The sequence below is a fragment of the Mesocricetus auratus genome, unplaced genomic scaffold (assembly GCF_017639785.1).
Source record: "Mesocricetus auratus isolate SY011 unplaced genomic scaffold, BCM_Maur_2.0 Super-Scaffold_100022, whole genome shotgun sequence".
In the NCBI taxonomy this organism is placed as follows: Eukaryota; Metazoa; Chordata; class Mammalia; order Rodentia; family Cricetidae; genus Mesocricetus; species Mesocricetus auratus.
In genome coordinates, this window is record NW_024429203.1 from 6,829,771 (window position 1) to 6,854,673 (window position 24,903).

Genomic DNA, 24,903 nt, shown 5'->3' on the forward strand with positions numbered 1-24,903 from the left:
AATTGGGAGTCTCCCCTATCATGCCCGCCTTTTGTCCTTACACCCAGGCTCCAGCCTTAAGGCTGCTGTCCAGGCCCAAGTCCTCAAAGCCAACCAAGGCAATTGCAGGGTAATCGTAACTGCTTTCTGATGCTGTCACAGTCACCTGTGTGCCCTGCATTACCCCTTTTGAAGGTACAAGTTAGCATGTGTCAGTTCTTTGAGTCTTTCCCATTTGTTACCTACATAAATGACCAGATCATTGGCCTACCATGGAAAAGGAGCTGTGGAAGTCTGTTTGCAGGCATGACATGACCCCGGTGTCTTGACATCAGATCAGTTGTAACTGTCCATGGGAGACTATCACGGGGAGAAAGGGAGGAGGATGTCAGTATACCCCTAGTAGTTCCAGCCAGTCCCCTTTTCCCTTCCCAGCTTAATATAACCCTGACCCAGCTGCATGTGGTCCTGGGGAAGGGGGCGGGCTAGGATATGCAGGAGGTGGGGTAGCAATGCATTGCCGTAGCATTCACTTGTGCCATGGTGGGGCTTTGAAATAATGCAGCTGCCTGAGACTCGCTTATGCTTCTGAAGGTAACTCCAGTCAACAAACCATTGGCTCACCGTGCTGGGCTTGGATGGAATCTTTGGTTGTTAGCGTCCTTTCAGTCTGGTGATAAGATTTGTACCCAGGCTAAGCTGAACCTGGAAGTGTGCTTGAAAGGAATTCTAGAGTGGCTGGTCTTCCTCTGAGTTAGTCGTTCTCAGTCTTCCTAAAGCTTCGACCCTTTAATACAGGTACTCATGTTGTGGTGGCCCACAGCTATAAAATTATTTTGTTGTTAGTTAATAACTGTAATTTTGCTACAGTTATGAATTGTAGGGTAAACATCTGATATACAGGATATCTGATATGTGACCCCTGTGAGCCACAGCTCTATGTGACATGGAGTGCAATGCCTTTTTGATGGAGTTCACCATACAAGCAGTCTGTAGTGTTGGGGGTACCCTGAAATTGGATTACAGGTCGGCTAAGGCAGCAACTTTTTTGGTCCTTGCATTTGAAGCAGCGCTCTCTGCCCAGGGAGCCCTGCATCCAGGGGAATTACAGTGGAAAAAGAACACGTGATACTGCCCTCCGCATTAGCTTCTGACTCAGGACATGTAGGGAGGTGGAGGTATTGGCTTGCTGCTTCGAATGGCAGTGAAACATAATGAAAAGGGTATAAATTGAATGTGTGGTAGAGAGCCCTTCCTGGCATCAAAACCTTGGAACCTGTGGGAAAAATCAAAGAGGGGGCAGAGAATAAGGGAGAAGTGATAAAAGATATTTTTAGTGCAGAAGAAGCCAGGCAGGGGTGACCTATAATTAGGCATGAAAATGGAGGCCTTGATAATGGCCTAGCATAAGAACCTGATAATTAGGGAATGCACTACCTCTAAACTGCTTCAGTTGGTAAAGACTAAGGTAAGAAATGAAGGAGCCACTCACAGCCTGGCTTGTGAAGCTATGGGACATGGAACAGATGGGATCAGCCTGAGTGCCCTGAAGCATAGAAACTGAGAAATAAAATTGCTCCTCCCTCTTTGAGACAAGGGCTGCATAACCTGAGGTAATACAAAGGAAATAGTTCCTGATAGACTGGCTCATAAAAGCTGGTAGGCACACTTGGCTGGCACTGGCCCAAGTCTCCCAAGTATTGGAGACTGGAAGATGAAAGTACAAGGAATTATTGAAGGAACTGAGCATCAGAGAAGTGTATGATGCCCAGATCTTTGGGCATATAGGCATCGTGTTCCTGGGGTGTTGAGGTGTACAGCAGAGACTGCAGACTATCGATGGGACTTCAGTGTCTTTGCTGGCCCCAGAGTAAGGCATGATCTTTTAGAGACAGGAGAAGCTGTGGTAGGACTTAATGACAGCCTGGCATATACACTGGGGACGTGTAAACCAGATATGAAAGTGCAGAAACCCTCAGGAGGGAATGAAGGGGGTAGGGGGGACAGATGATAGGGTCTGTCTGGCTCCCTGGAAGGCAAGTGTAAGATCTGTATTGAGGGAGAATTCCTAGGGGAAAAAAATGACAGTAAATCAAATTCAGAGCTTGTGGGCCTCTGGAAGGCTATAAGAACTGGGCCCAGCTGGGCGGTGGTGGCACACGCCTTTAATCCCAGCACTCGGGAGGCAGAGGCAGGCGGATCTCTGTGAGTTCGAGGCCAGCCTGGTCTACAGAGCAAGTTCCAGGACAGCCTCCAAAACAATACAGAGAAACCCTGTCTCAAAAAAAAAAAAAAAAAAAAAGATGTGGGCCCACAGTTTGCTAAAGGCAAAGTAGTACATGTAAAGAAGGTTCAATCTCGTTCAAGGTGTGGGCAAGTTACCCCTCCCTGAGCATACACTATGCACAGTAAGTATGCAGGGAGTGGAGTTGCTTGCCCCACTTGGGGCCCTTTGAATAGCCAAGTGTGACAGATGGAGAGATGCTACCCAGGAGGCTGTCATGGTGAGCAAGTAAGAGTAGGGTTCTACTGCTGCTTGGCCCAGAGCTGGTCCTCATGCAACAGAACTTCTCTTCTGTCTGCTTTTCTAACATGTTACCTTTGACATCAGAAATACTTTGGTTAGTTTGTGTTGTTTTAGCTACCCCTGGACAAATTGTTTAGCCTTGGTAAGTAAGTCTCGGTTCCCTCATCTGTCAGATGTAGTTTATAATGTCCAGCAGGACTTTTGTGCAGAGGAATGTAGTGACTGATGAGCAAATACTAATGCTGATTCTGACTCTCTCACCTCAGACTCGACGTTGCCTTAGATTTCCTTTGCCCCTGTGCTGAGTTACTATGCTCTCTGTCAGACTGCATTCCTTTCTCTGATGCACTCCCGTGCTCAGGTTCAGTTGAAGCCATCCCCCTCCATCTTCCCCTTACTACCAGTAACAGTTCCTATTTACTCTTCAGTGTTGTACACACACATCTATTACTGTGTCGACACTCATGCATTATTAAAAAAAATAGTTGTTTATTCAATGAGAGTTTTATTTGTAGCTAGTACATTTTTTGATCTTTCACTAAAATTTCGTAATGCCAGTGATGACTAGATTAGCTGTATATTAGTGGTCAAGTTAACATACTTTATGACTCAAAATTCAGTAGACTTTCTTCTGTAATAAACTGTTTTTACAAAATTGTGGCATGAGTATTCATCTTATACTATAGAACTTAAAAGGGCTTTATCAACTATTTTCTTAAAATGTTTGTTGAGGGGTATTTCTCCTCTTTAGTCTTAAGTCAGTAAAACAGGAGTTGTCTCTATTTGACAGCTAAGAAATTAGATAAGGAGTGATTTGGATTAGGTGAGAGATTAAATGATTTGATGGCAGTCTAAAATTAAATAGGAGTGGGGTCATTTCTAGAAACCAGAGTATTTTTTTCCTTTTTTTTCATTTTTATTTTTGTTTGTATAGGTGTTTTGCCTGCATATATATGTCTCTGCACCAAATGCATGCCTGCTGCCCACACAGGCCAGAAGACTGGAGTTACAGAGAACTGTGAGCTTCTGTGTGGGTGCTGGGGCCTCTAGATGAGCAGCTAGTGCTCTTAACTACTGAGTCATCTCTCCAACCCCATTGGGTTTTGTTTTATTTTTATTAGTATATGTTCATTTACAGAAGGATGAGTTTTATTATGACTTTTTCATCTATGTATGTCATGTACATTGGGTATATTCAGCACCACGCCCGTTTGAGGGGGTACTTTATCTGTCTTCTATCACAAATTTTTCCAATAAAACACTTCTCTTGGGCTGAGTGGTGGCACACACTTTAATCCCAGCACTCAGGAGGCAGAGGCAGGTGAATCTCTGAATTCAAGGACAGCTTAGTCTGCAGAGTAAGTTCCAAGACAACCAGGACTTCATAGAGAAACCCTGCCACAAAACAAAACCAAATAAAGTAAATAAATAAAAAGCCTAAAAACCACCACCAACAAAACACTTTTTGTGTAATTGGTAGGTGCTGTTAATCTTAGAGATGAAGTAATAGAGACTCAAGAATACTAGAAAGTATATAGCTTAACTCATGCTGATAATTTGAGTTTCTTTACTTGCTTATGAGACTTTCAGAGAAGTGGTAAAGCACTCAGTAATGCTTGTCTTTTCTGAGTGGAACTTAGAAGAAAACTTGATCACTAAGTTTGTTCAGGAGCTATCCCCTGAAGCTGTTACATCTTTTAAAAAAAAGTTTTCTTCTTGATAGATTTAGCTTTTTTTATTTTATGTGAATGAATATTTTGCTCCATGTGTGTCTGTGTACCACATGCATGCCTTGTGCCCACAGAGGCCAGAAGAGGTGTCGGGTCCCCTGGGACTAGAGTTACAGATGATTGTGAACCACTGTGTCTAGTGCTGGGACTAGAACCTGGGTCCTCTGCAAGAGCAACCAGTGAGCCATTTCTTCAGCCCACTTTTTGATATTTTTAGATGATGAACCTAATAGGTCAGTTGTCCATTATGATTTTATAAAGAGACTTACTTTGTATTTTCCTTTTGGTCTTATTGTTGTTTTGTTTTGTTTCTCAAGACAGGGTTTCTCTGTGTAGCCCTGGCTGTCCTGGAACACACTGAGATCCACTGCCTGCCTCTGCCTTCCAAGTGCTGGCATTAAAGGTGTTTGCCACCATGCCTGGCCCTTTTGGATTTTTGAGACAGGGTCTTGCTGAGCAGCTCTGTTTGTTCTAGAACTTACTGTGTGGCTCTGGATAGGCTTTGAACTTGTGCTAATCTCCCTGCATCAGTGCCTGGATTATTCCTGACCACCATGCTTACATTAAAAAGGTTTTCTTAATCTTTATGATTTTCCTTTTATTGTATATAACACCTATATGACTGTACTCGTATATGTAAATAGTGACTTTCCTAGAATATACCTGGTATGTAAAGGTGATTGTTTTTTACTTGCTTGAGGGCATTTATTAATTTTACTCCATTTTCTCTTAAGAATGGGTGAACTCAGTGTGGGAACTGGACTTCACGGAGACCGAGCCTTTGGATCCCAGTATAGAAGCAGAGATCCTAGAGACTGGAGTAGATGCGTTCACAAAACTCTATGGAAGCCTTTTCCCCTTTGCAACTGAAGAAAGTGGATCTTTAGAGGTAAAAAGACAAATAAATAAATCAAGCAACCCATTTTTATGTGTTACAGAGGATGACAGTCATTATAGTTTAAATTAAAATTAATGGGAAAATTGTGCTTTGTTCATTGGAGTGTCCTAGTAGCTTGTTCCAAAAGGTTTAAGGTTCTAGTTGTGTTTTTTGTTTTCAAGACATGATCACCTTTTTACAATAGCAGTTTAAAGTTGAACCAGAAAGGAAGAGAACCAGACAGACCATGTAAAAAGGCCCCAGAAAGTGAAACAGCCATCCAGGCAGACCTTAACTTTAAGAAAGCTTGTATTAAAGCAGTAAGCAGATAGGTGGTTTACACACGGTTCTGCCTCGTGTGCTGGCGGACGCCACAGGTGTCAGAGGACAGCTTAGTCTTGTTCTCAGGTGCCTTCTGCCTTTTTCTTTGAGTAGTGGTCTCTCATGCGCTTGGAAGTTTGCCAAGTAACTGGCCGGGGATCTTCAGGGATCTGCCTGTCTCTGCTCTCTGGAGTCCAAGCTCAGGCCCTCATGCTTTGTGAGCCAAGTGCTATGTGTGCCTACTAAGGCACCTCTCCAGCCTTCCTGTGCTTGTTGTAGTGAGATCATTGACTTGTTTTTTAAAATGTCAGCTGGGCGTGGTGGTGTAAACCTTTAGTCCTAGTACTCAGGAGGCAGAGGCAGGCAGATCTCTGTGAGTTTGAGGCCAGCCTGGTTTACAGTGAGTTCCAGAACAGTCAGAGCTACATAGTGAGACCCTGTCTTTAAAAAAATTTTTTTTAAATTAAGAAGCAGTCATAGTGGCACACATCTGTAATCCTAGTACTTGAGAGGATGAGGCAAGGATTGACTGTTGCTGCAAATTTAAGGTCAGCCTGGATTATAGAGAAGATCCTGTCTCAAGCACCAAAAGGGCCAGCAAGAGGGCTGGATGCTCAGTGTTCATTGGGTGAAGGTGCTTGCTACTGTGCCTAACAAACCCATGTGATAGAACCAACTCCTGTAGTTGCCCTCCAATCTCCATACATGTACTGTGATACATTCACAAGTGTTCAGACACACACACACACACACACACACACACACACACACACACTAAGCAAATAAATGTAATTTAACAAAGTTTTTTAAGGGAGAAAAAGAAAAGAGAAAAACCCAAAAGGCTAAGAAACAGAACAACAAAGTCTTACAACAGGCCAGACGTGATAATGCATGCCTCTAATCCCAATGTTTAGGAGACAGGAGGTGGATCTCTGTGAGTTCCAGTTCCAGGCCAGATAGAACTGCTCAAGAATAAGTCATCTAATTAAACATCCCTTTAGAGCAATACTAAGCATTCCATTAAGTACTTTAGAAGATAGGGCTAGGGTTGAGGTATAATGGGAATATGTAAGGAATGTTGAGAATTATGTCAGTGTGCTAGGAGTGGTATTTAGACTTTTTAAAACATGGGAAACATAGGACAGTAAGTTAGACTCAGAGCAAATTACAGGTAATTTTAAATGGTATCCTAATTAGGTCTCTTTTACTGTGATAAAGCTCCATGACTAAAAGCAATTTGGGAAGGAAGGGTGTATTGTATCTTATACTTTGGGATAACAAACAATCTATCACTAAGGAAAGTCAGAACAGGAACCTGGAACAGAAGCCATGGAGGAGTGTTGCTTACTGGCTTGCTCCTTGGTGGCTCAGCCCACCTTATAGCAGTAGGACAAGGAGACTAGGGACAGCATAGCCCACAGCGAACTGGTCCCTCAGCATGAGTCACCAATCAAGAAAATGCCCCGTAGGCTTGCCTCCAGGTCAGTCTGCTAGGGACAGTTTTTCAGTTGAAGCTCCCTCTTCCCAAGTTGTGTCAGGGTAACGTAAAACTATCCAGCATAAATGGGCTTCACTTGTGGAGCTTGGTAAATGTAGTAAGGCATGATTATATATGAGGTTCTGTTTTAAGTAGCATGTATATATTAACTCATGGCTTAAACAGATTGTTTAGAACAAATGTTCTTACCCATAGACAGACTACCGTGAGGAAAACTGTACCAGATCTCCTGGGAGTAGTATGTACTGAGTGCTGATGGTGTGGTCTGGAGTTTAGTTGTGGAAATTGGTAAGGAAGGCTAAAAATAGGAAATTGTTTTAGATAGAATTAATAGGTTTTAAACTAAGAAGTCTTTGCCATGTATCTAAGGCATGGCGTAGATTGCCAAATTAGGTATGAGAAAAGAAAGAAAAGCTAGGACCCTTATTAGCTCGATGACATAATGCTTGCCCAGCATGCATGAGACCTTAGGTTCAGTCTCCAGTACTGCCAGTAAAACACTAGAACAACAAAACTAGGAGGAGGATATTAACCATGGGGAGATTCTATTTGAAGATCTTGAAAGGTAGTTAGAAATTCAGGTCAGAAGGCCAAAAGGTGAGAGCAAAATGTTCCGGATCAAGGTGTGAGTAGACCTAAGACAAACTTAATACTACCTAGTGCAAAAAAAGGACATAGTAGAAATGGAGAGTTGTTGAATAAGGCCACAGGGGAGTAGTCACTGATTGGCGTGCAGGCCCTGCAGACTAGACAGCAGCCATGAGATCAGCTCTACAAAGTTCTGGTGACTAGACAATACAGTCAGAGTGGAGGTACCCACTGCATTTGCCTAGAGTATAACTGTCAAGGAAAGACAGTTATACTCCTTTATACTTCATCTCCATCAGGGTCTTACTATGCTCTCCAGGCTGGCCTAAAACTCCCATCTTTTTGCTTTAGCTTCCCAGGTACTGAGATTATAAACATGCCACCATGCCCAGTTTAGTCTGTAAAGCAGCTTGTGCTGTGCAGTATGGGTACTCTGCAGCGTTGCCTATTCCTTACCCTATCTTTTTTTTTTTTTTTTTTTTTTTTTTTTGTTACTGTTTTTGGTTGTTTGTTTGTTTTTGAGGCGGGAATCTCACTATTTAGTTCTGGCTGTGCTGGAAGTCACTATGTAGAACAATCTACCTACCTCTGCCTCAAGAGTGCCGGGATTAAAGGCACATACCACATGCCCTGCTTTTTGATCTATCTTTTGAAGGAAGGCAGAAACGCAGTCTGGTTTCCTGGATTTTTGTTAGCTTTTGTTGTTTTTAAAGGTGCTCAAGGCCTGTTGTGGTTGTACAAATATGTAATGGACTCAGGAGGGAGCCAGTGATGTGGGCATGTCTGTGGAGTATTTTCATGATTGCTAATTTATGTAGGAGGGCTCAGCCCTCTGTGGCTGGCACCCTAACTATGTAGGGCAGCCCTGGACTGTATAAGAAGCTAGCTGAGCAAAGGGAAGAAAGTTAGCTAGTGAGCCAACGTCCCTCCAAGATTTCTGCTTCAGTTTCTACTCGTGTTCCAGCCCTGATTTCCATCAGCGATGGATTGTGACCTGGAAGTATAAACAAAATAAACTTCCCTCCCAACAGGTTGCTTTTGGTCATGATATTTACAAAGCAACAAAAAGCAACCTAGAGTACTTGTCTCATCATTACGGACTGTAAAGCAGAGATGGCTACAAACCACGACTGGGCTGTAATCTTCAAAAGGCTGCCCCTAGTGACCTACTTCTGCCAGCCAGTCCCTACCTCCTCAAGCTTCCACAGCCTCAGAGTCGCACCAGCCGCTGGGGAACAAGCAGTGACACAAAGACCTGTGGTGGTGTTTCAGAATCAGACCAGGACACCTTAGTGTTTTGTTTCCATCTCTTTGGAGGGGGCAGACATTTATAATTAGAAGTTAGAATGTGTGTATACTCATACATGCACATGGGTATCTGTGTGTGTGTGTTGTGTTGTGTTGTGCTGTGTTGTGTTAGTAAATATCCACCCCAAGACTTGTGCATGTTAAGCAGGCACTGAACTGTAGTTATACTCCTTACTTCTCTTGAGAAGCATCAGTAAGCTTTCTTCCGATTCATCTAATTACTGGCTTTTGTGATTTGCACTCTCCTCCTAGAGCATCTGGACCTTCTTCATTGAGAATAATATTTCCATTAATACATTGGTGGCCTTATTCTGCCACTTTGTCCAGGAAGCACATAAAAAAGGTGCCAGTGCACAGTATCGAGAATGTGGCCTTCATGCTGCTGGGCTCTATTTTTTGCTACTAGAAATACCAGGTATGTATACATCTGGCCCTCTGCGTTTATAGGTTCCACATCTGTTTGCAACCAACTGGATGGAAAAAATACTTGAAAAGAAACTGTTAGATTTGTTGACACTGTGTATGTTCTTAACCCTGTGATGATTGGGTCTGTATTGAATATGTATAGGCTTTTATCTTAGTCCCTACCCCATACAGCAGAACAGTTATTACATAGTTTTTACCCTGTGTTGGCTACCTAGAGGTGATTTGAAATATTCGGGAACATGTGTGTAGTTTATATGCAAATAGCCATCTTCAAAGAGAAACATAAGTTAATGATTATTCAAATTTTTATATAAGGGACTTGACTGTTCTAGTATCGTCAGATTTGGGGGTATGATCCCTTGTTACTTTTCCAGATATTTTTACTGATTTTTTTTTTGCCCTCCTTATGTATTTATCTCCCACTCTCCTCCCTAGTTAAAGCCTCCTCCTTTTTCCCATCTCCCTGGTCAGATCACTGTGTCCTGCTCTTCCTCTCTATAGCTCCCCTACTCCCCCACCCTGACAATGGTTTCTTTTTATTTTCTGATTTCTGTGGTAACTTCAGGCTCTGTGTTCATGTCTAAACATTTAGAGCTAAGAGCTTCTGATAAGGGAAAACATGCAGCATTTGTTTCTTGGAGTCTGGCTTATCACTCAATATGATCTTTTCTGGTTAGCCTGCAAACTTCATGATTTCGTTTTTCCTTACAGCTGAATAATATTCCATAGTGTAAATATACTACATATTCATTATCCATTCATCACTTGAAGAACATTTAGGCTGTTTCCATTTCCGAGTTAGTATGAATAGAACAGCAGTGAACATAGCTAAGCAAATAAATGTGGAGTAGGATATTGTGTCCTTTAGGGATGTGCTAGGAAGTGTTATAGCTGGGTCATATGGTATATTTATTTTTAGCTTGTTGACAATTCTTCATACTGGTTTCCATAGAAGCTCTACCAGTTTGTAGTTCCACTGAAAGTGAGTGAGGGTTCCCTTTTACCTATATATGCTCTGGCTTTTGTTTTTGATGTTAATGATGATCTTTGCATTCTGACTGAGGTAAGATGAAATCTCAGAGTGGTTATGATTTGCATTTCTGTAGTTGCTAGGAACTGTGAACATTTTTGGAATATTTCTTAGCTATTTTTCTTTTGAGAAATCCTGTCCTATTTTTTGAAGTGGCTGCTTTTTCTCCCACCCACCCCCTTTTTTGGGGGATTCTTTGTATTCTGAGTTCTTTAAATAAAGTTCCACTTGCAAGTTATTGGCTCATTTCTTGGGCAAATGGAGACCTATTCAGAAAGTACTTTCTGATACCTATATCAGGAAGAGTAATACCAACATTACCCTGTGTTTTCTTCTAGCAATTACAATGTTTCAGGTTTCAGATTTAGATCTTTAATCCATTTGAAGTTAGTTTTTATGCAAGGTGATAAATATGGGTCTAATTTCATTCTTTTACATGTGGACATCCAATTTACCCAGCACAGTTTCTTGAAGATACTTTCTTTTTTCCAGTTTATGTTTTTGGCTTCTTTGTCAGATATTAAATGGCTGAAGCTGTGTGTACTCACGTGTTGGTCTTCAATTTTGTTCTATTGATCTACGTGCCTGACTTTGTGTCACTCTTTTATTGTTATGACTATTGTTGTTAATTTATGTTTCCCCTCTCAATGCTTTGAGTATTTTAAAGGTCTCTGGACTCTGGCTGTGTAGAACTCAAAGGTGTCAGCCCCATAGGAAGTATGAAAATTATTTTCTTTTAAAAGTTGTAAACTCACCGTGGAGTTTTTATTGCCCATGTGCACAGCGATGGTCGACCTGCACAGAATCTTGGAGCTTTTGTTTTATGTAGTTGTCCTTCTTAGGTCCTAGCTGTCCTGCTTTCTGACTCTGATTCCTCTACTTTGCAAGGCTGGCATCTGCATGGATTTACCACTTCTTGCTGAGATCTGGAAATGACCTACAGACACAAAATTAGGGCAGTTCATGCTTTATCTGCTCTCGCCCTTTTTCTTTTTATATTGGTTATATTAGATGTTTTTGTCCAGTTTTACAGTTGTTTTCAGTGGGAGACAAGTGTAAAATGAATTTTATCTGTCAAAACCAGATCTGGGAATCTTGTTGTTTATTCCTGCTTCATCAGCATTATTGGTCTGTGTAGGGGTGAGCCCCACAAAACTCTTCATGCCCATAAGGGCGGAGAGAAGGAAATTAGCACAGGTGAGGATAAAAGGAAGTGAAAGAAAAAGCTCTCTCTCTTGGGAGTGGGCCACGTTCCCAGAGCTTCTATCCCTGTTTAGCTTGTAAGTATATTTAATAAAATATATTCGACCTCTTTTTCAAATAGTGTTATTTCCATCTTGAGGTCTGTTCTAGGACTCCAGCTAAAATGGCACATTTTTATTGAAAGATCACTGTTTCCTCAGAGTCAGGTGGAAATGCCATCTCTTGCTTCTTAAACTTTGCGTCTGTTGTTAATGCATAGTGTATGTATGTGTGCGTGTGTGTTTGTATACTTGTGACAAATGTGTGCACATGTGTATGAAGCCTGAAGTTAACTTCATATGACTTCCCTGCTAGATCCTCACTCTGTTAAGACAGGGTATCTCTGATCCCAGAGCTCACAGTTGCTCATCAATTTTGGTTAGTCCCGCTAGTTAGCAGCTTGTCCTAAGGATCGCCTGTCTGTCTGCATGGAGAATTACAGGCAGATTACTATGCCTGCCCAGCTTTTGTGTAGATTCTAGGGATCTGAACTCTGGTCCTTACACTTATACAACACATATTTTTATGCTAAGCCATCTTCCCCCAATAAACCTAATCTGCTTAAGCTAATGGAGTTGCATGCCTGTAATCCCAGCACTCCAAAGGATGAGGCAGAAGGTTTATGGGTTTCAAGTCAGCAAGGTCCTGTCTTAAAAATAAACAAACAAAAAAAGAACCTAACCTGTATATTCTCTATTCTTATGACTAGGCAGTGTAGTCAATCAAGTATTCCACCCAGTGATGTTTGACAAATGTATTCAGATTCTCAAGAAGAGCTGGCCTCAAGAATCTAACTTGAGTCAAAAAAGAAAAAAGGAACACCCCAGGAGTTCTAAGGATAATCATAGGAGGAGCAGAAAAAGAGGAAAACCACCCAGGAAGGAGGATAATCAGGTAAGAAGCGGGTAGGATAAGAAGACATTCCCAAGCTGGGCATAGTGGTACAGAGACCAGCTGTGTCTACATAGTGAGTTCCCGGGCTGCCATGACTACAGACTGTCAATGGGCAGTCACAAGATCCTGTGTGTGCTCGCGCGCACGCACACACACACACACCGTACACAGTTTAGTGTAGACCGCTATGACCTAAAACAACATAGGAACCTAGGCAGAGTCAGACCATCTGATGACCCCAGCTATGACTGGCACTGGCTTCATTTGAGCAAATGAAACCATGGAACAAGCACATGAGGTAACATCGCAGTCATTTGTGCATTTTCCATGATCCAGGTGGATGAACTTTCAGGAGAGGAAGAGGAGGACGAAGAGGAGATTTATTTTTCTGCCCGAGACCTTTATCAAATACGAAATGTCATATTTAATCTTCTAAAGAATTTTTTAAGGCTTCTGCCCAAGTTTTCCCTTAAAGAAAAGCCACAGTCTATACAAACTTGTATAGAGGTAAGTAAAAATCCCCAAGACTTGGGGCTAACTGTGAAGAACGTAGTTATAGCTAGTATTTACTGAATAGAAGAAACTCATACCTTTCTTTGGTACTTGTCTTCCAGGTGTTTGTTGCATTAACTAATCTTGAGCCAATTCCTCATAAATTTCTTGTTTCACAAGCCAGGTGAGCCCTTAATCTTGCAACATGTTGATGTAATGGTTTATTTCAGGGATGAAGTGCTATTTTACTCCTAACTAGTATGTAAGCAGGATTTATTATTTTAATTTGGCTTATGGAAAATGCTCATGGGGTACACGTGTATGCTAGCTGCTTGGGAGGTTGAGGCCCTTCAGTAATTTGAGTAAAGGAGTTCAGAGGCAGCCTGGGCAACATACCCAGGGATACTGCATCTAAAACTAAAATAAACAAGTGAATAGAGAAGGCTTAACAGGAGGCTAAATATTCCTACTATAATCAAATCTATTAGCCAAGGTTCTTCCATTTTCTTTAGGAACCTTAATGGAGTAAAACACATATCAGAGCTGGCCTATTATGGACTGTATTTGCTGTGCTCCCCAATCCATGGAGAAGGAAATAAGGTAGGGGAGAAGAGTATTCTAATTTCCTAATTGAACCGAAAGCAGACAAACCGCATAATGCAAAGATATTTGATAATCCATTTGTCTTTGGTTAGCTGAAATTATGTATGGCTAAATGAAGTGAAATCTAGTCACATTTTCATGGAAAGAACACATCTTTTCTTTTAATGTATTATTATAATTGTTTTACTTTTTAATTCTTCTTTGTCTCATTTTTGTTGACCTATCTTGTGGTTAATTGACCTAGCAGTTTGTCCTGGGGCTCCTTTATGTCCACCTGACTGCTAGCATTACAGGCAAGCAGCATGCCTGCCCAGTTTTTTGGGTTTTTTTGTTTTTTTGTGTTGTTTTTAAGATTCATTTATTTATTATATATACAGTGTTCTGACTGCAAGCCAGAAGAAGGCAGCAGATCTCATTACAGATGGTTGTGAGAGCCATCATGGGGTTGCTGGGAATTGAACTCAGGACCTCTGGAAGAGCAGCCAGTGCTCTTAACCTCTGAGCCATCTTGCAACCGCCTGCCCAGTTTTAATATGGGTTTATGAATTAAGTTGTACTATAGTTATGTCTGTGCAGGAAAGCTGATACAGGATTGGTAATGGCCACATTTTTAGACATCACTGGGGAAGTGCCTTGGCAGTATACTCTGTGGCTAAGGGGCAGCTAGCTGTGATACCATTTTGACTTACTGCATGTATCATTTCAGGACTTGATATTGTTTGTGAAATAAAATGTCACTATTTCTGCTTGCTGTCTAGCCTTCATTACCTAGTAGGTAGCCAATATATTTGGTGGCTCCATGAATTATCACTAAGTATTTGAGATGAAACAAAGGGTTTTTATATGACACCCCCAGTTTTCAGCTTCAAAATCTTTGATGCCACTGGATTCTCTGTCATACTTTAAGTCAAATGTTATTTTCTCTTCTAGGTTATTAGTTCTATTTTCCATCAAATGCTAAATGTAATATTGATGTTAGAAGTAGGGGAGAGGTCCCATTGTACTCCCCTAGCAATAACCTCACAAGTCATCAACTGTAGAAACCAGGCAGTCCAATTTATCAGGTAAGGTACATGTATCTTGAATTTCTGGTTTTTATCACTCTTTCTTGATAGTCTGGGCCCTGCACTAACCAGAGTATCTGGCACTTGAGGCATTGGGGTGTCAGACCCAGTGGTGGTTTTGTAGGTCAAAATTAAGCATATTATAGCCAATTTGTCTCCTGTGCCTGAGTCCCATTTGACGGCTTCTGTGTTGGGTTATTGTTAAGGACATAGTGAATCTATAGTTCTTGAGCCAGAGTCTGCCTCTAGCTTGATTCCATCAGTTGTACGGTCAGCTGAGAGGACGCTGGCCCTTTTCTGTCATTGTCTGCTTAGGTGTTCACCTCTCCAGAACAGAAGGTCTGCCTCCTCTTCCACTATCCTCTCTACTAGCATTTCTCTGTTTCCTGTACATTTTTCTTTGTTCTCACTTCTCTATTTCATCCTCTACAACAGAAAGTACTTGCTGAAAGATGAAAGTAAGTAAATTGCTTTTAATTTCTTATAGTGATTGGTAGTCTTCGTTTTCCGCCATGAATTGCTTGGCTCCTTTAAAAGTCCCCTCTTGACTTTATTGGGGAAAGATGCATTTGCTATGTCTTCCACTTGTCACTCCTCCATCACTGAGTTTTGGGCATGCAGTGTGAAGTGTATGTGTGCAGGTTAGTGTGTTCAGGCTTTTTATACTGTGGTTTGGTTTGGAGATGTTGACATTGGATGATGATATCGTCACTGAGTGAATGCTTCTTGATAGAGTTGGTTTGTTTGATTTGGTGTTTTGAGACAGGCTCTCACTTTGTTACCTTGGCTGTACTAGAACTCACTATGTAGACCTCCTGCCTCAGCCTCCTCAGTGCTGGTTTGCAGATGTGAACCACCACTTCCTGGCTATGATATTTTGTTCTTCTTGCGTGTGTGCGTGCGTGCGTGCGTGCGTGCGTGCGTGCGTGCGTGTGAACACACATGAGGAGGTCAGAGGACAGGTTGGGAGAATTGGTTCTCTCCTTTCCCCATGTGGGTCCTGGTGATTGAATTCAGGTCACCAAGCTTTATTGGCAAGTGCCTTTACCCACTGAGCCGACTCACTAACTAGCTTCATGGATAAGCATTTTTTTTAAGAGTTGGAAAATTAAATTTATTAGGATAAGAATTTTTAAAACATTAAATATCTAGGGTGTGTCAAGTAGAAACATTGCTGTGGCAGAATATTACTTTAAGATGTGAGACTTTTGTTTATGCTGCATTTGTTTAACTCTGTGAAGCTGTGTTACTATGCTTGACTAAAACACCCGGTGGTCCTAATGAAGAGCTGAAGGGCCAGTAGGGAGGCAGGAGAAAGGATAGGTGGGCCTGGCAGGCAGAGTATAAGTAAGAGAAACAAGGGAGAAGCGAGGAGGAGGACAAGAGGAGGAGAACGGCAGGGGCCAGCCAGCCAGCCAGCCAGCCAGCCAGCCAGCCAGCCAGCCAGCCATGGAGTAAGAGTGAAAGTAAGGTTTACAGAAGAGAAAGATTTTAAAAAAAGAAAAAAGTAGACACGTTAATTTAAGGTAAGAAAAGCTGACTAGAAACAAGCCAGGCTAAGACTGGATGTTCATAAGTAATAATAAACCTCTGTGTGTAATTTACTTGGGAGCTAGGTGGAGGGCCCCCCAAAAGAGCACAAAGAGCCAAAAGATAAAAAATACACCAGTTATACATTGTTTTTCCTATAAGAGTTTATGGCACATGCCTTTAATTTCATTAATAGGGAGGTAGAGGGAGTTGGATCTCTGCGTTCAAAGCCATCCTAGTCCACACTGAGTTGCCGGACAACCAGGGTTACACAGACCTTGTTGCCAGTTGAATATTTATGTGATGGTACAAATCAAAGAGAAAATCGGGAGAGTAAAGTTAAATTAGTAGCACTTCACTGAACTGACACAAGCTGGAACTAAGTCCTAGTGATATATTTATCCTCAGGTGTTGTATTTTACATCTTTCTATGAAATTTATTATAGTTAAAAGAGCCCATGAAGATTGAAGCTTTGTCTTTCTCTAAATAACACAACTTCTCAGTGATACTCTTTATGGAGCTGCATAGGAAGCATGTCTTTCTAATCTGTTGCAGTGTATCTTTATTCTTTATTTTGTTGAAACGAGTCAAAAAGGAATAGTTTTTACTATTTTTCAGTTAGTAGTATTGTGCGCATGTGCACACATGCTCAGTTGTGTGCTGATGTGCACTGAGGCCCATGTCACAAGCACATGTGGAAGTTAGAAAACAGCTTTGTGGAGTCAGTTCTCTCTTAAAACCTTCAAATGTTAAATGGGTTCTGAGGATCAAACCAGTTGCCAAACTTGTAGGCCCAATGCCTTTACCTGCTGAGCCATCTTGCGGACCCCAATGGGTAGGTCTTTTTTAATATTTGAGGTTCTAAAATATACAAATACTGGTTGTTGGGTGGTTATCATAGATAACATTGTAACTGGATTTGTGTTTTTATTTGAAATAGCTCACTTGTGGATGAACTACAAGAAAGCATATTCCCAGTCCTTGGTACTTTACTGCAGCATATCTGTGCCAAGGTACTGTGTGTTTTAGTAGTTACAGTATGTAAGTATCACACACACAAAGATAAGTGCCTCTGTGTTTCTTCTTGAGCATCTCCAAAGGTAGCTTTTTAATAATAGGTTCTCTCTTAAACAATGTGGGTTTTTTTCTTGTTTTTTTGTTTGTTTGGTTGGTTGGTTTTCTTGTGGGTGGTCTCGGGCAGGGTTTTCCTACTTGCTGAAGGTGGGTTTGAATCGCAGCCTTCTCACTTGTAGCCTCTTGAGTGCAGAGATGAAAGGCAGGCACCACCATACCCAGTTCAACATTTTTATTTTGAAAAATGATAGACACATACGGGAACAGGGGGGAATGGTTTGGATCAGCAAATTCCCATAATTCATCAATGTTGGTTGGCATACCCTGAACGTACATGCACAGATTTTTCTCTGCTGAAGAAAATTCCATTATATTCTTTCATTATATTTCAGTATATTTCTCTATAAAAGATAAGAACTTTTAAAAAAACATAAACTATTTACTATCTAAAAGACAAACTAATATCAATTATCTAATCTCGTTTAATTCTTAAAAGTTTTTTATGTGTGTGTTTTGCCTACATGTAATTGTGTGCACATGTGTGTCCCTGGTGCTCACGGAGGCCAAGGAGAGTGCTGTATCCCCTGGAAGTGTAGTTACAGTTAGGAGCTACTATGGGGGTGCTGAGATCCTTGACAAGAGCAATAAGCACTCTCAATTGCTGAGCCATCTCACTGGCTTCCATTCTCACATTTTTACTAATATTTCATAAATTCATGGCGCTGTTTAAGCAAACGATTCTTAATTTGAACTGTATCTAATGTAAAGGTGCATAGTCTCTGAAATTGTGTTTTTCTGCAGGGGTTTATATTTTAATTTTCAATGGGGTACAACACATAAAATTTTAGTCATTTTTCTGGTGTTTAAAGATCATTGAGCTAATCACACTTGCTGATTTCCAGTGACAACATGAGCTTGAGTCATTCTGCAAATGGATGGACAGTCAGTTTCTTTTATGTGTTCCAGGTGGTAGATAAAGCAGAGTATCGGACCTGTGCAGCACAGTCCCTGGTGCAGCTGCTTAATAAGCTCCCCTCTGAGGAATATGCTGCATTCATTGCCTGGCTTCACAAATATTCACGGAGTTCTAAGGTAGGAGATGGGTTGTAGAAAAGCTTGATCCTGACCTTGAGCACCAGGTCTGAATGCAGAAGAGATCTTTGTTTGGTTCTTCCTCCTACTGACTGATGCCTCTGATTCTGCCTTGGCAGATTCCACACCGGGTATTCACTCTTGATGTTGCTTTAGCTCTCTTAGAGCTGCCCGAAAGACAAGTGGATGACACTGTATTAGTGGAGCATCAGAAGTTTCTAAAGCATAAATTCTTCGTGCAAGAAATTATATTTGATCGTTGCTTAGACAAGGCACCTACTGTCCGCAGCAAAGCATTGTCCAGCTTTGCGCATTGTCTGGAGTCGTCTACTAGCAGCACATCAGAGAGTATATTGGAGATCTTCATTAACAGTGAGTGAGAGAGGCTAGAGGCCTAACTCTGTGTTCTCTCGCCTAGTATATAGGAGGCCCTGGGTCAAGACCCACTATGGATCACCAAGAAAGAAAAACGTAAATCAAAAAATAAACTGCAAGTGGATCATTCTTTGTTAAGGCCGCGCGCGCGTGTGTGTGTGTGTGTGTGTGTGTGTGTGTGTGTGTGTGTGTGTGTGTGTGTGTGTTTTAATTAATTCTAATAAGCCACTTTATCATTTGTTGTTAAATTACTGTACGTAGGATCAATCCCAGGACCTCACATAACTAAGCATGTGTTCTACAACCTGAGCTTATCTCCACTTCAAATCCTTTTTTAAGAAGGGAAGCCTGTTACATTGGAATTCCTTTCTGAAGCAAAATTAAGTTGTCAGCAGTTCCAAAAGTATCTGTTGTGACTGTGGCTCTGTGTATGCTTTTGTGAGACTTATACTCTTTTATCCGTCTGCTTACTTTTAGGTCCTTTGATTTCAGGAATACAGAGTTGTTCTGGTACTTTACAGAGAACCTCAGTAGGTAATCATCAGTATTTTTCAAACACTCAATTTGACTCTTAAAAAGAAAAAATATGTGCTGACTGTTGATTCCTGCTTCCATACTCGCTATCCTAATGTTGTTTTTTCTTCCTCAAAACTGAGGTTTGTTTTAGCCATTTCATCACTTGAGTAACATGCAGTGCTTATGCTATTGAAAATGTAACAGACTTTTTTTTTACCTTAATCTTCTTTTTTTTAAATAGTGTCTTCCAGTGGAAATTGGCACATGACACAAATGAACCCTGATGACGGTGACCAAAGAGAACTGTTTGGAGGTATCCACACTTGCTCTTTCCCTACCCTCTTGCTGCCTCTTCCCAAATATGCCCCATTTGGTCTCACATGTGAGAGAGAAACTATGGTATTATACTTCAAGTCTGCTTATTTCGAATGACATGATCTCTGGCTTCATGCATTTCTCAGCAGGTGACATCATCTTCTGTGTTGTTGACTAGAACTCCACCTGCATGTGTATCACGTGCTCTATCTTTGCAGACACTGAAGTCGACCTGTGACTTCAGTGTTGTGAATAATGCCAGAATAGGAATGAAGGTATTAGGTGTATCTGAGCTAGATTTCTTTCAGTGGAAAACCCATATGAATGTGATATAGTTGAGTATGATGACAGTTGTTTTTATTTTATTAAGAACTGCTTATTATTATGTATATATTAGAGGCAGGGTCTCACTATGTATCACTCAGCCTTGCCTGCCTTTGCTTCCCAAGTACTGGTTTAAAGGCATGCACCACAACACCCAGACAAGAAAGTCAATTTCTACTGGCAGGGTATCAGGATTGCACTTCACTTGCATCCTTGCCAGAACTGGTTGTTCCGTTTGTATTTTTGAGACATAGTAGAATCTCTTCTAGCCAAGGATGGCGTGCTCCTAAATCCTCTACCTCCCGTGTGCTGGAGTCACAGGAGTCCACCACCATGTTTGTGTAAAGTTGATGGATGTTAAAGTCACCTGATATTTCACTGTCAGAGCCCGTCTGTCCCTTTATGTCAAAAGTGTTTATTTTTATGAAATTGAATACACTGGCTTTTAGTATATATTTGTTCATGTTCAGTGTGGCCCCAGTGGCATGAAGGCCCAAGGAATATTTCTTACAAGCAGCAAACATTTGTTTTTTTTTAAGCCAGCCAGCCTGTGGTGGGTTTTTGATTTTTGATTTTGGTTTGCTTTGGTTTAATTTTTGGTTTTTCAAGACAGTGTTTCTTTGTGTAGCCCTAGCTGTCCTAGAACTCTCTATAGCCCAGACTGGCCTCAAAATCAGAGATCTGCCTGCCTCTGCCTCCCAAATGCTGGGATAAAAGTGTATATACCACCATTGCCCAGCCCATCCTGTGTGTTTTAATTAAAGAATTAAGACCACATTCAAGGTTATTCTTGGAAGGTACATAGTAATTCATATCATTTGTCATTTTCCTAATATTTGATTCTTTCCTAATTCTTGTTTGTTTAAACTCTTTCCCCCCATGCTCTTGAAGCTGTTTATCTTCTGGTAGGGATTTCTTTATCTTCTGTAGGGTTGGCTTAGAAGTCATAAAGCACTTCCTCTCTCTTGATTCTGAAGCTAGCTGTTCTGGTTATAATGATCTGATTTGCCAGGGTGTGGCCATGCTCCCCACTGTAATGATAATGAACGAAACCTCTGACACTTTACACCAGCCCCAATTAAATGCTTTCCTTTGTAAGAGTTGCCGTGTCATGGTGTCTCTTCACAGCAATAGAAACCCTGACTAAGACATTGACTAAATTCATTCCAGTAGTTTTTGTTTTGCTTTACTTTTGTTTTATTTTGTAGAATTCTTGGAATTTTCTGTGTAGAAGGTTAAGTTTCCTACAAATAGAGATAATTTACTTGTTCCTTTCCACCTAGATGTTTTTTAAATTATTTTGGGTTTTTTGTTTGTTTGGTTTGTTTTGATTTTTTTTTTTTTTTTTTTTTTTTTGGTTTTTCAAGACAGGATTCCTCTGTAGCTTTGAAGGTTGTCCTGGAACTCATTCAGTAGACCAGGCTGGCCTCAAACTCACAGAGATCCACCTGCCTCTGCCTTCCAAGTGCTGGGATTAAAGGCGTTCACCACTACTTCCCAGCCACCAAAATGCTTTTTATTTATTTTCCTTGCCTAGTTGCTATAGCTAGACTCTCTAGTACAATGGTGAATTGAAGTCAGGGTTTAAATGAGTCCACCAGACTCAAGATAAGTGATAAATAGGTATTTATTAGGAAAGCACTTACTCAGATAAGAGTAAATAACCACCTTAGTCTTCCTGTTCCAGAAGATGCAGTCTCTGCCTTTCCAATGCTCCAAAACCCAAGATAGCATGAGCCAGCCCTCCCACCCCACCTTATTATGAGTTATGTCTGCACCTGAAACCACACTCAAAGGGTGTAGCCACCACTACAAGTTCATTGGCAAAGCAAGATGCTACTACATGGAAAGTCTTGAATTGTCATTTGTCTTTAATTGGGCAGAGCTTTTGTTATTCACTGTTGAGTGTGAAATCAGCTGTGAACTTTTTCAGGATAGCCTATGTCTTTGGGAGAAGTTTACTTCTGTTCCAAATTCACTGAATGTTTTTATCCTCAATATTGCAAATGCTTTTCTTCATCTATTGAGGTGATTTCGTAGTTTTCTTCTTTCTTCTGATGCTATGGTATTTCCATTCATTGATTCACATTAGAATCAACATTGAATTCCTGAGCTAAATAGCAGACATAATACAATCCTTTTTTAAATCTTGCTTAGTTCAACTTGCTAGCGTTTTGCTGAGAGTATTGGTATCTGTAGTCTTCAGGGTTCTGTTCTGTTGGGGTGTCTGGTTTTGCTGTCAGTGATAGTGCAGTATTATGGGGGAGCAGTATATTCTTCTCTTCTACCTTTTGATCAAGTTGGTGAAGGAGTCTCACTCATTTTTTGTGTCATTCATTGGTAGAATTCCTAGTAAAACCATCTAGTCTTTGGCTTTTGTGTATATGGTGTGATGTTCCTTTATGAGCAGTTGAGTTTGTTTTTAGATGTAGTCATTTTCTTTCTTTCGTTAACTTATCTTTGAACGTTGCTCCCCTTTGCGCTCCATTTTTCTTCTGTAAAACTGATAGTAATGTCATAATGTTGCATACCTTCTTTTAAGAATGTATACTATTTTTCTTGCTCAACCTAACTAAAGCTTGCTAAGCTTTGTTAATTTTGTGGATATTTCCAAAATATTACTTGGGCTTCATTGACTTTTCTTTGTTTTGTGTTATAATTTTGAGATGCCTTCTTACATATATCTAAGCAGTTTCCATCTTTGGCTTGGGGATGTCTAAGGGGTTGCTGAGCCTCTTTCATGGGTCTTTGATGTGAAAATTGTGTTCATATTATTATCAAGGAATCATTTACTCTCCATATCTTGATCTTCTCACAAGAGTAAATTGACATTTCCCAGAGAACCCATAATGTGAGTTATAACAGGTGACAGTTCAGCAGTAGGCTTTTACTAGTCCAAATATCAGAGTATACAAAAAGGTAAAGTAGTGCCACTCTTTTGTTATATTTTAGAAAGTATAGCTTTTTTAACATGTTATTTATAGTACATGTCTTGCTTTTGTTTATTTAAAAAAACATTAATGTTGTTGTTTGCATGTGTGGGTGCGTGAGTGTATGTAATTCAGTTCCCAGCACCCTTTAGACAGTCCATAACTGCTTTTGACTCTAGCACCCAGGGATTTGATAACATCTTCTGACCTCCACAACCACCCCCTATACACTCCCTAAATACGTAGTATTTATATATTACATAATTAAAACTTCATTTAGTGATAGAAGCCAGGATTTAAAATCAAATTCCTAGATATTCTTAAGTTAATGCTTTTTTATAGTGAATACCTAGTAATCAGATTTTCTTCTTTTTCAAGAGTTTGTGATGTTTTCCTTTCTTAGGACTTAAATAACTAGTGAGTCTCTAGCCAGTCCTGTCTCCATAGTTTTGTGATACCTTAGGAGTTTCTGGTCTTTCTCAAGACTGTGTTTTTTTGGTGTTGTCAACAGAGAGATGCTTCATGACAATGCTGAGGAAAAGAACCAGGGACGAAAAGATCAACGTGCGGAAGTCTGCGCTCCAGGTGGGACCTTCCTCCTTAAACACGCTTGACGCTGGAAAACTTGGAAATGTCACACTGGTTGCTTATTGCTTTTCATACTTGACTTTGGTTCTGCCATTTATGAGCTATAGGAGAGCTAGAAACTTTCAAATTTACTTGATGGCTCTTGAAGGCACACAGCTGTTATGGAAAATGGTGGTACGTGCCTGTAATCCTAGCTCTCAGGAAGCAGAGGCAGGTATTGGAATTAAAGCAAGCTTGAGTTTGAGGCCAGCCTGATCTACATAGTAAGTTTCAACTCAACCAGGCCTACACTACCGTATAAAAAACAACTTTTTAATACATATTTTTTGGAACTAGGATAATATAGATGGATTTCAGTAAATTAGTGAAATTGGTTGTAATGTTCGATTTTCTCTAAAATCTTTCTTTTCTTCCCTCTTTCTTTTCTTTTTCTTTTTTTGTTTTTTGTTTTATTTTGGGGGACAGGGTTTTGGTGTACAGCCCTGGCTGTCCTGAATGTCCTAAAACCAGACTGGTCTCAAACTCAGAACTCTGCCTGCCTTTGCCTCCCATGTGCTGGGATTAAAGGTGTACACCACCACTATCCAAGAGAATCCTTTCAAAAGATGATCTTTGGCCCCTAACTGTTAAAAACTGCGAACTTGAAGTACTGCTTTGTCTATATTTACTCTTTCCGAGTTTGTGTCCTGTAGTCACCACGTCATGTTGTACCTTCCAGGTGTTAGTGAGTATTTTGAAACACTGCGACATCTTGAGCATGGAGAAGGACCTGTTGATCCTGCAGGACCATTGTCGAGACCCTGCTGTATCTGTTCGGAAGCAGGCCTTGCAGTCCCTCACAGAACTTGTTACGGTGAGGAGTATCGTGCTGTGTATGGAATGCTTAGTACTTTCCATCAAAAGCAGCTCTGAGCTGGCTTCTTAAAGCTGAGGCAGGAGGGTCACTGTGAAGTTGAGGCCATCTTTGTCTACAGTATACACTGCCTCAAAAGCAGATAGATGGTAGGTAGGTGAGAGAGGGGAGTGGGGAGAGAGAGATTCTGGAGCCGGAGAGCCTTAGCAATAGAGCATGTACTTTGTGTGTATCAAGAGCTTGAGTTTAGTCCCCACATAGAAAGGGGGCAAGTGCAACTGTATAATAATTACCTGTTACTAAACATTAAGTAAACCACTTAGAAATTCAGCTGTGCCCACCTGAGGCCTAAGCATCAACCCCTGGGGAATAACAAGTGTCTGGCAGATAGCTTTCTTTTTTACTTCAACTTATGCTAAACAATGCTGTGCCACTCCTTGATTTGATCTTAAACCTCAACTAGAAAAGAAAACTAATTTTTAAAATTGATTTTAATTTTTATTTATGTGTGTGTGTTCTCATGTCTGTGTCTATGAATATATAAACGTGTGTGGTGTGCCCACAGGGGTCAAAGACCCACAGCTGATTGTGAACCACCAGATGTGGGTGCTGGGAATTGAACACTGGTCCTCTGCAAGAGCAGCAAGTGCTCTTAACCACTGAGCCATCTCTGTTACTTTTTTCCTTGTTTTGACAAAACACCATAACCAAAAGCATCTTAAGGAA

The 24,903-nt window shown here is 40.8% G+C and overlaps 1 protein-coding gene across 3 annotated transcripts in view; it reads left to right on the forward strand.

Moving 5' to 3' along the window:
• Ncapd3 (non-SMC condensin II complex subunit D3) overlaps positions 1-24,903 on the forward strand; it is a 74,160-nt gene that overhangs the window by 771 nt on the left and 48,486 nt on the right. The window contains exons 2-15 of one of the 3 annotated variants that reach the window (XM_013119443.3): positions 4,971-5,125; positions 9,081-9,243; positions 12,236-12,420; positions 12,757-12,927; positions 13,035-13,096; positions 13,425-13,512; positions 14,446-14,579; positions 17,051-17,123; positions 18,151-18,276; positions 18,396-18,648; positions 19,129-19,185; positions 19,409-19,480; positions 23,248-23,321; positions 24,043-24,177. In XM_013119443.3, the coding sequence (XP_012974897.1) occupies positions 4,971-5,125; positions 9,081-9,243; positions 12,236-12,420; positions 12,757-12,927; positions 13,035-13,096; positions 13,425-13,512; positions 14,446-14,579; positions 17,051-17,123; positions 18,151-18,276; positions 18,396-18,648; positions 19,129-19,185; positions 19,409-19,480; positions 23,248-23,321; positions 24,043-24,177 (1,748 nt within the window). Of the gene's footprint in view, positions 1-4,970; positions 5,126-9,080; positions 9,244-12,235; positions 12,421-12,756; positions 12,928-13,034; positions 13,097-13,424; positions 13,513-14,445; positions 14,580-16,061; positions 16,106-16,927; positions 16,946-17,050; positions 17,124-18,150; positions 18,277-18,395; positions 18,649-19,128; positions 19,186-19,408; positions 19,481-23,247; positions 23,322-24,042; positions 24,178-24,903 lie in introns of those variants that run through there. The other 2 variants (XM_040729706.1, XM_040729707.1) reach the window with 2 other exon arrangements.